The sequence below is a fragment of the Rhincodon typus genome, chromosome 20, assembly GCF_021869965.1.
Source record: "Rhincodon typus isolate 14 chromosome 20, sRhiTyp1.1, whole genome shotgun sequence".
NCBI lineage: Eukaryota > Metazoa > Chordata > Chondrichthyes > Orectolobiformes > Rhincodontidae > Rhincodon > Rhincodon typus.
Window position 1 is genome coordinate 10,982,234 of NC_063351.1, and position 14,182 is coordinate 10,996,415.

The 14,182-nt window shown below is 43.5% G+C and overlaps 1 protein-coding gene across 1 annotated transcript in view; it reads right to left on the reverse strand.

The window, feature by feature from the left end:
* Positions 1-11,788, reverse strand: part of LOC109933201 (cGMP-dependent protein kinase 1-like) — a 75,840-nt gene extending 64,052 nt beyond the window's left edge. Inside the window, exon 1 of the mRNA XM_048609163.1 lies at positions 11,727-11,788. Within this exon, the coding sequence (XP_048465120.1) occupies positions 11,727-11,788 (62 nt within the window). The remainder of the gene's footprint in view (positions 1-11,726) is intronic.
* Between the last annotated feature and the right edge of the window lie 2,394 nt (positions 11,789-14,182).

The following is a 14,182-nucleotide window of genomic DNA, read 5'->3' on the forward strand; positions in this document are numbered from 1 at the left end:
AGCCCATCCACTACCTCAAGCATTCTGTCTCTTCATCATCAATGCACAGTGACAGCAGTGTGTGCACTGCAGGAAATCACTGAGGCTCCATCAACTGTATCATTCAAACATATGAATTCTGCCAAACATATGAATTCTATCACCTAGAACAGTGGTCTCAAACCTCTTTAACCACAGGATTACTTTTTGAATTTAAGTTCAGTCGAAGATTTACCCTGAAGAGAATGTAGAATAAAGTTTATTTTTGGTGCTGTTTGGTTCTATTCACCTGCAAAATTACGGTAACCATTGCACAGAAGGGGCCTTACTCTTATTGTCCCTAAGTCTTTCTTAACAAAGGACTACATAATGGACAGTAACATAATGGCTGATCTTAGGGAAGATGAAGTTCATTAACGGGGATTGATCAGAGGCAGAAAGCATATCTGAAGCCAACCCAGTATACATTGCAAACACTCCTCAACCTCACAATCTGCCCCCCTACCATCCCTACGCCACAGCCTTCACCTCAAATATTAGTGATTATGAAACAATGATGTTATTGAATATTTGGGAGCATTTTTGAGGGAGACGCTAATGTTAATGAGCTTATGTAATGCGAATTATTCCACTGCTTAACAATCCAAGCGTGGATGCTGTCCAGGTCCTTGTTGTAGGCCAGCATGGGCTGCTTCATTGACCAGAGAAACTACGAATCAGAACACTCTAGTATTATCAATGAACTCCAACTCAATGAGCCTCCAGTCCTTATGATGAGGTAAGTTATAACGGAAGGTTGCTGGGTGAGGGACACTTTCTTGATGTGTCTTAGTGGAAATTTGGAAAAGATCTGATGCTTGGCTTCCAACTACAACCATCTTCCCTATGATTGTTTTCATCACTTAAAGGCTTTAATCTCATTTTATGTTCCTGACTGAGAGCCCAGCCATCCATTACTCTCTTTAAACAGCTGAGCCTGTGCTTAATGAACAGTTTTGTGTGTCTGATCTCTGCTGTTGGTCTCACAGTCATCGTTTGTAGAAAGGTAAGAGGATTCATGTGCATGAAGTTTCAGCTATTGAAATGTCAGAGGGCCTGGATGATTGACATTTTTATTGCCCTGAAGCAGAAGGCTTTTTTTCTACATAATTCAAAATGATCAATGAAAGACATTTTTAAAAACCCTCTTACACATCCACTGATCACTCTATGGTTCATTGCTTCTGTATCCTGTGTAGAGGGAGAATTTACATAGACTTGTCTTAGCCTGCTATGACATGCATAAAAGGCTTAACCGAGTTTTTGAAGGTGGCATACCTTAGTATAGATTTCTTGAAGAACCACAGGGGGCATTGTAGGGGGGCTTGAGGTGGTATGGGGAGTCAGTGGGTGTTGAGGGGTGAGCACTGGAGGATCTTTCTGTCTCCATTCTATCTAAGACAAAGTCCCACAGCATCGAGATGGTCTTTTAAACAGCTTGCCTCAGCATCCTACAGACCATGCAGCTATCTCTGAACATTCCCCTAGCGCCGGATGGCCTGGTTGCAGCCAGGAAATGAAGATTTTGTCCTAGTCAATGCTTTCTAATGAGACAGGGAGCCCGATCTGGGAATTATCCTGACTCTCACTACCTGCCTGGAGGATGATAAAGGGTGTGTGTTTGTGTGCACGTGCGCATTACTTGTTTAGAGGTGCTCTCTGTCAGATTAGAAGTTTAAACTACAGCCCTATCTGACCCCTTGCATGGATGTTTTAGACACCCTAGTGTTATTTTGAAGGCATCCTGTTGAATACTTATCCCCAAATCGAAACCTCAACAAAATGATCTGTCTGTGAGATCTTGCTGTTTATACATCGGCAAAATGCCTATTCAAAATTCATACCAGCCACAGGGGTGGCACATGTCTCAGAAGGTGACAAACAGAGTGTGTAATTGGTGCGCTGAAACAAAGGCTGTGATGCTTTGACAGGTCCATGATGTGCTATTTGGCAGCTGCACAAAAGAACCCAAAATGTGGCGTGCTACGTACCTTCAAAATACTTCATTGTCACCAAATCACTCGAGAGTCGAGAGATCGTGGAAGTTGCTGGGTAAAATCACTGTTTGTGGTGGGTCAGCTTGTGCTAACATAATATACCCCATCATACATGTTTTACAATTCATATCAATTTAATTCTGTTCATCATTTTTATCTGCACCAAACCGTCAAATCTTGCAAGCTTCCAGCGTATTGAAAATTCACTTCTATATTTGCAGACCAATGTGCCTGCTTCCACAACTCTAACTGCATTTAAGAGGGAAAAATATATTTTCTTAGCAAGTTGCAAATGGCTCATTGAAAAGTTAAATGGAATTTCACCCCAGTGACAGTTTGGGTAACTAGCAAAAAGCTAGATAGACAGACACAAAAATAAATAAATATTGTTTGACGCAAATTGAAAGTGCAGGGATGCATACTGAATTAAACAAGACTTATTATTCTGATGTGAGTAAATTTCATGCATATAAATACTGTATTTATATGGGAGCAGAATAATGGATATGAAGCTCTGCAAATCCGCTAAAGTTGCATTCTGTAGTCTACTCCATTAGAAGTCAAGCCTTTTGAAATATTGCCAAATATGGTTAATGAAAGGAATTATGCCCCGACCTTTAAATTCCCACATCAACAACAGTTAGAAAATACAATGGCAAATTTTGCGATGTAGTGAGCTGATGAGCTTTATCATTAGCATACGAGTGCATAGAGTAAGATATTGTCAGCTAACCTCAGCAATACAATTAATGTCTACTGAATACAGAAAGCTTACAGGCTGGAGGCACTCATTGGTAGTGCAGTTAAAGTTCATTACAGACTTTAAATGATACTAATGACAAGAGGCATTCCAACTTCTCTATTTGCATGGTTCACTCCAAGAAAGTGAAATAATTGCTCTAGGCATTTCAGTAAATGTTGCCTTTGAACCACACTTCTTGCAAAATGTAGTCACTCAGGGTTAGAGTGCTGGGGGAGGTGTGATTCCAAAATGAATCAGAGATAGTAGGAACTGCAGATGCTGGAGAATCCGAGACAACAAGGTGCAGGGCTGGATTGCACCTTGATTCCAAAATGATACTGTTTGTGAATGATTTGAAGTTAGGTACGTTAGTTTTCAGTTCAAATTTTTCCATTTGTTGTGTGTTTTCATAGAATCCCTACAGTGTGGAAGCAAGCCATTCGGCCCATTGATTCCACACCATTTCCCCACCTTATCCCTGTAACTCTGCATTTCCCCTGGCTAACCCAGCTAGCCTGCACATCCCTGGACACTATGGACAATTTAGCATGGCCAATCCACCTAACCCGCACATCTTTGGACTGTGGGAGGAAACCCATGCAGAACCGGGGGAACGTACAAACTCCACACAGACAGTTGCCCAAGGGTGGAAACGAACCTGGGTCTTCTGGCACTGTTAGGCAGCAGTGCTAACCCCTGTGACACCATGCCACCCTTTATTTGATTTTATTTCAATCCCTTTTCATCCACAGCCTTAGCACATGCCCTGTCACATTGTGCACCTGCCTGACATAGGTTATTCCACACACGTCTTGTTGACACTCAACTGCTATATGACTGGAGCCATCTGCTCAATACCCTCACCTAGCTTTTGTCCTCACAAACAATGATAAAGCCAAAGTCTTCACAGTCCTCCCAGATCATGGGGCTGCTCTTTCATTAGAGCAGGATGACTGGCGGTGGTTTAACCTGAGGGTCACCATGCCACAGGTGAGGGGAGAGGTTAAAGAGGAGCATCTTTCATGGTAACCTCAGCCAGTGAGGGGATTGCACTCACACTGTTGGTGTTACTCTGCATCGCCAACTAGCCATCCAGCTAACCGAGCTAACCAACCGCCATTCTCACAAGCATCAGTTGCCTGTATACCCAATGACTGACAAAGACCCACAAGCTGGTTGAAAACATTCATGTTACGCCTCACGTACCACTCCATCATGACCTGTTTAATCCACTTACTGCCTACCTTCCACCTTGGCACCCTATCTGGAGCAACGTCCTATGCGAGATCAACCAACAGCTGTCTCTTGGGTCAGGGAGTGGGAAACACAAGAAGTCCCTGTCAAGTTTCTTATGAGAAACGTCCTCTGTCAAATGACAGGGCTTCAAATCCCACAGTGAGTGTGGTCATTAGTAAACAGGTTCGGGATAAGACTGGGCCCTGCATGCCAACCTCCTCTGCTGGCATCTCAACCCCAACCCCTTCTACACTTGTGGACAGACATAAACAATGCTACACATTCCTGAGGAGTGTCCCCATTATGGACTAAGTGGGAGACCAATCACCTTAAACTCAGTGTATGAGGGAGCTTTGGGGGGGTGATAGATGCTACATTTAAGCATCTCAGCTATTTGGCTGTATATTCCACTTGAAATTCCTCTGATTCTCTGGTTGTTGAAAAACAATGAGAATAGGCAGAGGCTGATACGCCAAAATCCAAGCTGGTTGTCCCAAACTTAGAGACAGGCATTTATAGACACTTCACCCTTTTGTAGGCATGAGACAGCCTTCTGTCACTGATGCTTCATCAGTGAAGTCGTTTCAGAAATCCACCGCCTCCTGTAATCCAAACCACAGATGAAGAGGTTATAAATATTAGGAAAGACTAGCTAAGGTCTAGAAAACAGAAGGCTCTGATGCAACCTGATAGAGATTTCTGAAACAATGAAGGGGTTTAAAAGGGTAACTGTAGAGCAGTCCTTTCAATTTGTCAGGGATCCTGAACCTAGGGGTTTTAAATACAGGAAAGTCACTAATAGATCCACTGGTTCAGAAAGAAAAGTTGATTCTATTTGCACCAAATGCCAACCCAGCTTCTCTCTGGTTCCCATGTTTATTGTTCATTGTTTTCTGTCTCTCAGGTGTTGTCCCCTTTCCCCTTTAAAACTACTGCCATCATCCCTCTACTTCAGAAAACAATCCTGGATTCCACCATCCTTACAAACAACTATTCCATCTCCAAAATCCCTTTCGTTTTCAACTACTGTGTTTGTGCTGTTACCTCACAATCCTTGCCCAGCTTTCCTAGAGCTCTATATTTGAATCCCTCCTACCAGGTGTTAGCTGCTTCCAGAGTACAGGAAGGGTTCCTAATAAATTCACAACTGAAGTCCTATTGTGCCTGTGACAAAGGTTACCTGTCGCTCCTTGTCTTTCTCGATCTATCTACAGCATTTGACACAGGTGACCATACCATTCTCCTCCAACACCCTTGACCATCATCCAGCTGGGTAAGACCATACTTAACAGCTTCTCCTCTTCTTTATCAGAGTTAGTGTACCATTTATATCAGCGCAACAGCTTCCATCCTGCTCCCACATGCTAATCCCTGGTGTCCCACAAGGATCCGTCATCCTTTCGTATTCCTCACCTCCTTAGTATCATCTCTCAAAAGCATGCTTTTAGTTCTTATATGTACACTGACCAACACCAGCTCTACCTTTCCACATCCTTTTTAAACCCTTTGGTTGTTGCCAATTTAGCAAGCTGCTTGTCCAATATCCAGTAACGGATGAGCAAAAATCTCCTCCAGTGAAAAATTTGGGAAGCCCAGAGCCATTGTCTTCAGTACCTGCTACTAAACTAATATTGGCCATCCACCTACATCCTGGTCATTGTACACTTCAGGTCATCTTAAATTCTCACACTCATGCCTTAACTAGCACCGAGCCCCGTTTAGCACCATTTATCTATCAACCAAGTCATCATTGACTGACATTGGGTTTGGTCAAGTAATATGTTCATTCAAAAATTCTTACCATAGTTTGCAAAGTCTTCAATGGCCTCACCCCTCCCTAGCTCTGCAATCTTTTGCAGCTCAACAACCCTCTGTTAAGTCTTATTGGGGTACTATGATGGAAATGAAGTATTTCCCACAGTCATCATAAAAGTTCAAGATTTTACAGGAGTATGCAAAATTCCCAAATTTACCTGTCTTTTAGACTCAGGTTCACCAAAGACATGGACCAGGTTTCTGTATCTCACAAAGGTTACTATTTATTGCAAATAAATAGATTCTAGCTACAGGTAAATAAATACAGGGAGCCCCCAATTTACAAATGTCTGATTTATAAATGCTCAAACTTACAAACACAATTTCGCACAGGGATATAATTTTCAAGATCCAACATATAAACATTTCCTGTAGAGTCATAAAGTTGTAGGGCACAGAAACAGACCCTTTGGTCCAACTCAACCATGCCGACCAGGTATCATAACTTAATCGAGTCCAATTTGTCAGCACAGGGGAGTGAGGTTGTTAATAAAGAAATGCGGTCAATGGAGCATAATTGTGGACATGGATGGTTTGAAGTGTGTATACTTCAATGCTAGAAGTATCAGAAATAAGGCAGATGAACTTAGAGCATGGGTCACTACTTGGAAAAACGATGTTGTGGCCATTACAGAAACTTGGGTAACTCAGGGACAGGAATGGTTGTTGGAAGTTCCGGGATTTAGATGCTTTAAAAGAAATAGGGAGGGTGGTAAAAGAGGCGGGGGAGTGGCATTGCTAGTCAGGGCTAGGATAGCAGCTACTGAAAGGCAGTTCGAGAATGATATGTCTACAGAGTCAGTTTGGTTTGAGGTCTTAAACAAGAAAGGAGCAGTCACTTTGTTGGGGGTTTTTTACAGATCCCCTAATAGTTGCGGAGAAGTGGAGGAGCGGATTGGGAGGCAGATACTGGAAAGGTGCAGAAGTCACAGAGTTGTAGTCATGGGTGACTTCAACTTTCCAAATATTGATTGGAAACGTTTTAGTTGTAATAGTTTAGATGGAACAGATTTTGTCCAGTGCGTTCAGGAAGGATTCCTGACACAGTACGTAGATAGACCAACACGAGGAGAGGCCACTTTGGATTTAGTGCTTGGCAATGAACCGGGCCAAGTGTTAGACCTGTTGGTAGGAGAGCATTTTGGTGGTAGGGATCATAACTCTGTTACTTTTACAATAGTCATGGAAAAGGATAGGTACATACAGCAGGGTAAGGTTTATAACTGGGGGAAGGGTAATTATAAATCTGTTAGGCAAGAACTGGGTAACATAAAATGGGAACAGATGGTGTCAGGGACGAGTGCTATAGAAATGTGGAGATTGTTTAAGGAATGCATACTGCATGTGCTCGATATGTTTGTCCCTAGCAGGCAGGGAAGATGCGGTCGAGTGAGGGAGCCTTGGTTCTTAAGAGAGGTCGAACAACTGGCTAAGAGGAAGAAGGATGCTTATGTAAGAATTAGGAAACAAGGAACGGAAAAGGCTCTAGAGGGATACAAGTTATCCAGGAAGGAGCTGAAGAAAGTGCTTAGGAGAGCTATAAGGGGGCATGAGAAAACCTTGGCAGATAGGATCAAGGAAAACTCCAAGGCTTTTTACACGTACGTAAGGAATAAGAGAATGACCAGAGAAAGGGTAGGGCCGATCAAGGATTGTAAAGGAAATTTGTGCACGGAGCCTAAAAAGATAGAAGAGATCCTTAATGAATACTTTTCTTCAGTATTCACAACTGAGAGGGACCTAGTTGTAAAGGAGGACAGTATGAAACAGGCTGGTAGTCTAGAGGAGGTGGATGTTAGTAAGGAAGATATACTAGGAATTTTGAGGAACTTGAAGATAGATAAGTCCCCCGGGCCTGATGGGATTTATCCAAGGATTCTATGGGATGTGAGGGAAGAGATCGGAGGGCCTTTGGCGATGATCTTTTTGTCCTCATTGTCCATGGGTATAGTGCCGGAAGATTGGAGAGAGGCAAACGTCAGTCCCTTGTTCAAAAAAGGGAATAGGGATAACCCTGGAAATTACAGGCCGGTTAGTCTTACTTCAGTGGTGGGCAAATTATTGGAAAGGGCTCTGAGAGATAGGATTTATGATCACTTGGATAGGCACAGTTTGATTCGTGATAGTCAGCATGGATTTGTGAGGGGTAGATCATGCCTCACAAACCTTATTGAATTCTTTGAAGAGGTGATCAAACACGTGGATGAAGGTAGAGCAGTGGATGTGGTATACATGGATTTAAGTAAGGCATTTGATAATGTTCCCCATGGTAGGCTCATGCAGAAGGTAAGGAGGCATGGGATAGGGGGAAATGTGGCAGATTTGATTCAGAATTGGCTGACCCTTAGAAGACAAAGGGTGGTAGTGGACAGAAAATATTCAACATGGTGCTCAGTTACGAGTGGTGTACCTCAAGGATCTGTTCTGGGTCCTCTTCTATTTGTGATTTTTGTAAATGATTTGGATGTGGGAGTGGAAGGGTGGATTAGCAAGTTCGTGGACGATACGAAGGTGGGTCACGTTGTGGACAGTGCGGAGGGCTGTTCTTGGTTACAAAGGGACATTGATAGGATGCAGAGCTGGGCTGAGAAGTGGCAGATGGAGTTTAACCCTGAAAAGTGTGAGGTGATTCATTTTGGAAGGACAAACTTGAAAGCAAAATACAGGGTTAACGGAAAGATTCTTGGCAGTGTGGAGGAGCAGAGGGATCTTGGGGTTCATGTCCACAGTTCCCTGAAAGCTGCCACCCAGGTGGATAGAGTTGTTAGCTTTCATTAATAGAGGGATTGAGTTCAAGAGCCATGAAGTTATGCTCCAGCTATAGAAAACCCTGGTTCGGCCACATCTGGAGTATTGTGTCCAGTTCTGGACAAGAAAGATGTGGAAGCGTTTTGTGCAGAGGAGATTTACCAGGATGTTGCCTGGAATGGAGGGAAGGTCTTACAAGGAGAGGTTGAGAGAGCTAGTGCTTTTCTCTTTAGAATGATGAAGGATGAGCGGTGACTTGATAGAGGTGTATAAAATGATCAGAGGTATAGATAGAGTGGACTGCCAGAGACTTTTTCCTAGGGTGGAGGTAGCTATTATGAGGGGGCATAGTTTTAAAGTGAGTGGAGGTAGATATAGGGGAGACGTCAGAGGTAGGTTCTTTACTTAGAGAGTGGTAGGGGCATGGAGTGCATTGCCGGAGAGGGTAGTGGAGTCGGCCTCATTCAGGGCATTTAAGCGGCTATTAGATAGGCATATGGATGATAGTATAAGGTAGGGGTGGAGGTTAGATAGACCTTAGTTTTAGGGTAAAAGTTTGGCACAACATCGTGGGCCGAAGGGCCTATATTGTGCTGTACTGTTCTATGTTCTATGTTCTGTTTGGTCCATATCCCTGTTCATATACCCATCCAGATGACCTTTAAATATTATATTTGTACCAGTCTCCACTACTTTCTTTGGAAGCTCATTCCATACACGCACCATCGTCTGTGTGACAAAGTTACCCCTTAGGGTCCCTTTTATATCTTTCTCCTCTCATCTTAAACCTATGCCCTCTAGTTTTGGTGATAGTAAGAACTGCCGATGCTGGAGTCAGAGGTAATACAGTGTAGAGCTGGAGCAACACAGCAGGCCAGGCAGCATCAGAGGAACAGGAAAGAAGGGTCCCGACCTGAAACATCAACTTTCCTGTTCCTCTGATGCTGCCTGGCCTGCTGTATTCCTCCAGCTCCACCCTCTAGTTTTGGTCTCCCCTACCCGGGGAAAAAGACCTTGGCTATGCACCCTATCCGTGCCCCTGATGATTTTATAAACCTCTATAAGGTCATCCCTCGGCCTCTGACACTCCAGGAAAAATAGCCCCATCCTACTCAGCCTTTCCTTCTAGCTCAAACCCTCGAACCCTGGCAACATTCTTGTAATTTTTTTCTGAATCCATTCAAGTTTCAGAACATCTTTCCAATAGCAGGGAAACCAGAATTTAATGCAGTATTCCACAAGTGGTCTATCCAATGTCCTGTACAGTTGCAACATGACCTTCCGACTTCTACACTCAATGCAGTCACCAAGGAAGTACTTACAAGTGACTCCTTCATTATGTCCTGCATTGTTTTCCGACTTGCATACAAATCAACTTGCAACAGGACTCCAGAACGGAATCCATTTGCAACACAGGGTCTGCCTATATGAACCATCAACGTACAACCCTACTGGTAATTACTGTTAACCTCCCTCATAAAACTTCCCCTACACACACATACAGACAGATGCAAAAACATTTGTGTGGAGGGGAATAACTGGGAAGGCACTTCAATGGACCCTATCCACAAACTTAACTGAGATGAACATTTTAGTTTGACTTTGGCAATCTATCTCTCTCACTCGTAAAATGTTTTTCACTTTCTTGCAGGTGGCACAGAGCATGTGGTTCACAAATTATAATGCCTCTGACTTCTTGGTTGTAGGCAAACACTCACATCAACTGATAAGAGAAGCAAGCAAGCTTACTTCAAACTAATTAGCGACTTATTGCTGGCCGAATCTCATTTTGTACATGCTGTCTGGATCTGGCTTATCTGCAACTGTGCCTCCCCCAGTGCTTTAACAAACAGTAGTGTAACAGCACTTACAATGAAAAGTGCACTAATAATCTCCACAATCCTTGGTTTGTAAAACAGCCCTTTTCCCTCATTAGTCCACAACCAAAAATACAGAAAGAAATAAAAAAAAGATACAGTCTTTACACCTCTATGATATCTGCGTCATCTAACTCTGCCTTTAATAGCATCCCCAATTACTATGATCCCACCGTGAGATCCATGTTCTAGACTGGGCTCAGGGGATGCAATTGTGGTGAGCACATCACAGACATGAGTCCACTGCTGATAGAGAATGTGGGAGCTGAGGTCTCAAACTGCTGGAGACCAGGCATCTGTTGAGACCCGTGTAGATGAAAAGCCTCTGGATTTCGCTGTAAGAGACCTGATGCACAGGCAAAGACAGAAAATGGAACATGATGCAGTAGTGTTTGAGCCCATGATTAGATCAGAGTGCGGTTTGGAGGAATCCGTCCCACTGTCATAGTTCCAGATTGCAAATGCCTAGCTGCCTGCATGGACGAGATAGTGACTGCCTTGGAGACTGAGGTGTAGCAGGATAAGTGCTCCATCATAGTGCCTCACTGGCGAGGTGAGAAAAGGTTGAGACACAGTGGCTATCTTCCAGGTGTCCCTAGGAGTTAGGGAGGTGCTGTTGTGTGCCGACAGGGAGAAGAAACATCCCAAGGGTTTGTTCCATAACAGTGTGGTGATGCCCTGCTAATGCACATCCCCTCTGCTAGTGATCCCATCACCTCCAGCAGATCAGGCTGAGGAGCTGAGGCTGAGACCCTAAGTAGGCTGGCACCCCTCCCCAGGCTGTACACCACCAGACGATGCCTGTCAATATCATCACAACTAACAAAACACAGCACGATTGCAAATAAAAACCCAAAGAACTGCAGCTGCTGTAATTCAGGAACAAAAACAGAAGTTGCTGGAAAAGCTCAGCAGGTCTGGCAGCATCTGTGCATGTTCTGAGGAAGGGTCACCGGACACCGGACCCAAAACGTTAACTCTGTTTCTTCCTTCACAGATGCTGCCAGACCTGCTGAGCTTTTCCAGCAACTTTGTTCTTGTTCGCGATTGCAAAGGTTGGGACAGCCCCTAGACATAGTGAGAAATAAGAAAGATAAATAAATTTTAAATGCACGTAACAGATGTTCAATCACTGCAATCACATTAGTACACATAACGATGTTTGTATTCTCTTTATCTTTGCTGTATTCATAATGTGTTGATAGTTCCAGCAATGGTTTCAGTTCCTAATGGGCATTGTACTTTGTACCCCATCAGGCTCAGATGATGTGGGCGAATTGAGACAACATTTACCTCACACCACCAGGAGTGTCGTCTCTGAATATGGTGACATCAGTACGATGGAACTTGGCCATTATTTGTCCAGCGACCCAGGAGGTAGTGTTCATCTGATTTTATTCCCTCTTTGGCTGCTTTCCGAGCAATCACTGCATCCACTTCACTGCCTGGCCTGATGGTGTCTTGCTGTGAGTGGTGAGGAGGATACGTTAAGGGAAAACTGAGGCTGAATGATTGGGGAAAAACTTGACCACTGGAATGTGACTCCATCTCCATTGGCCAGCCTCTTTGACCAGCACCCATTAGACTCCAGGTTTCGTCCCTTGGTCATCCTCTGTGCAACCTGGATGAACAAAACTTTATCTTAGTCACTATCCTGCCTGTATGGACAGTGCCCAAAGGGGACGCAGCAGCAATTACTCACTTCATAAGCCAGGAAGGTGACGACCTCATCTGCAGCATGCCCCTTATATCGAGTCATCAAACTGAAGACACATATTTCTTGTTTGCACAGGATTGAGATGGGGCGATTAATTATGGTGAGCGGGCCTTTTAATGAGATGTTAGCACATGGTAAAGGGTTTCCTGATGCTTGCCATTAGGAAATTTGACCCATCTCAAAACTTCTTTGTAGAAGTCCATCCCACCATCGGAATTTGACCATCTAATGCAATAACGTTCCTCTGCTTCCCATTATTCCTGTTCCCAGAAGCAGCAGAAGATGTCATACTTGAAGTGTAGCTTCAATCATCAGCGTCATATAACATAGTCATCTCAGGACTCTTTTGGAGGTAATTTTTCAGCACATCACAAAGTCAGCTGCTTGTTTTTTTTCTAGGAGGTCAATCGTTTATGTACTGGTGGACTTGAAAGGATCGAGCTTGGAGGTCTTACAATGTCACAGTCTCCAGCTTTAAGGTATTGTCATTTGCCTTTGTGGCTGCTTTTTTTTGCTGTATTGTTTATAGACTAACTTGTTTCACACTGGTTCTTGGCTCATTACCTGTAGTAACTTTCAGGTGTGTATCTACATGTTTAATAATTATGTCGTCTACCTAGAGTAAGTCGAAGCTAGAAGGAGATAGATGGTGGTCATTTACACCCACTTATGACGGTCGTGTTTCTTGACAGCTCTATTTTTCGTGCTTGGAAGCATAAAGTCTAACTTAATTTTTGTGTAAGTTTGCAGATGGTGTGAATTCCACAAATATTCAATGCTCCTTCCCACCCACGGTAATTCAATTTCCAACATTCAGGAGACTTCAGGTAGTTCCCAGTCTGTGGTAATGTGGCTCAGTGGTTAGCACTGCTGCCTCACATCTCTAGGGACCCAGGTTTGATTCTACTCTCGGGCGACTGTCTGTGTGGAGTTTGCACATTCTCCCCGTGTCTGTGTGGGTTTCCTCCGGGTGCTCCAGTTTTCCCCCATAGTCCAGAGCTGTGTAGTTTAGGTGGATTGGCCATGCTAAATTGCCCATAGTGTTCAGGAATGTGCACACTAGGTGGGAAATGCCAGCTTACGGCAGTAGGGGGTATGTCTGGGTGGAATGCTTTTCGGAGGGTTGGACTTGTTGGGCTAAATGGCCTGCTGTAAACACTGTTGGGATTCTATGATTTCTATGAAAAATTGCAAAAGTCACCCAAACCCCAGCAGCCATCTCAAAAGGTCTATTTTTTAAACGAAAATACAGCCCTGGACAGTCCATGTTTAAAACTTTAAAAAAAGACATGCACTTATTGGGCATAATATCGATATTGAAGGGGACAACAGTGATGCTTTGACTGACAGCCTCCTGCAAACATACTGCGTCCAGCAAGGCAACAGCAGCATCTAACAAGGTAACAATTTCAATTCAATTTCATGGCTGCCCCAGCACATGTCATGCTGGATTATGTTCCGAATAAAATGGCTCGTTAAATTCCATTCCCTGTCTTTATCCTCTGCCTGACCTCCAACTATGCATGCCCATCCATTCATCTCTCGCTGCAGGTACCTGCCTCCAGTACAATTGAACTCTCTACAGAATGCATCATAGCTCTTAATCAGTGTAATTGTGACTTTTTAAGGATATGACCCTTTGATCCCATTCACACTGTGAATCAATGCACTGCAGGAACAGTGACAGCACATGCTGAACAATGCAACAGTGTTTCTTTGGGGCTCAACAAACCATCAGGCGGCTGAAAGGTAGGCAATGTACAGCTATTAGTTTGGACTCATCTTTTGAACATGAGTCCATAAAGAATTTTCAACAAAGAATTGTGCTTTCTTACAATTTAATGAATATAACACTGTGTGCATGTTGAACAGCTTCCATTCATCAGAACAAAAGAATCTGCAATTTCAACACTTCTTTGTTGAATCTGAATCTATTCTCAGCAACTCGTGAATTGTAACACCTATGAACTCATTTGCATTTTATTTAAAACCTTTATTAAGAATGACAACTTCTGAACATGACAGGACCTTA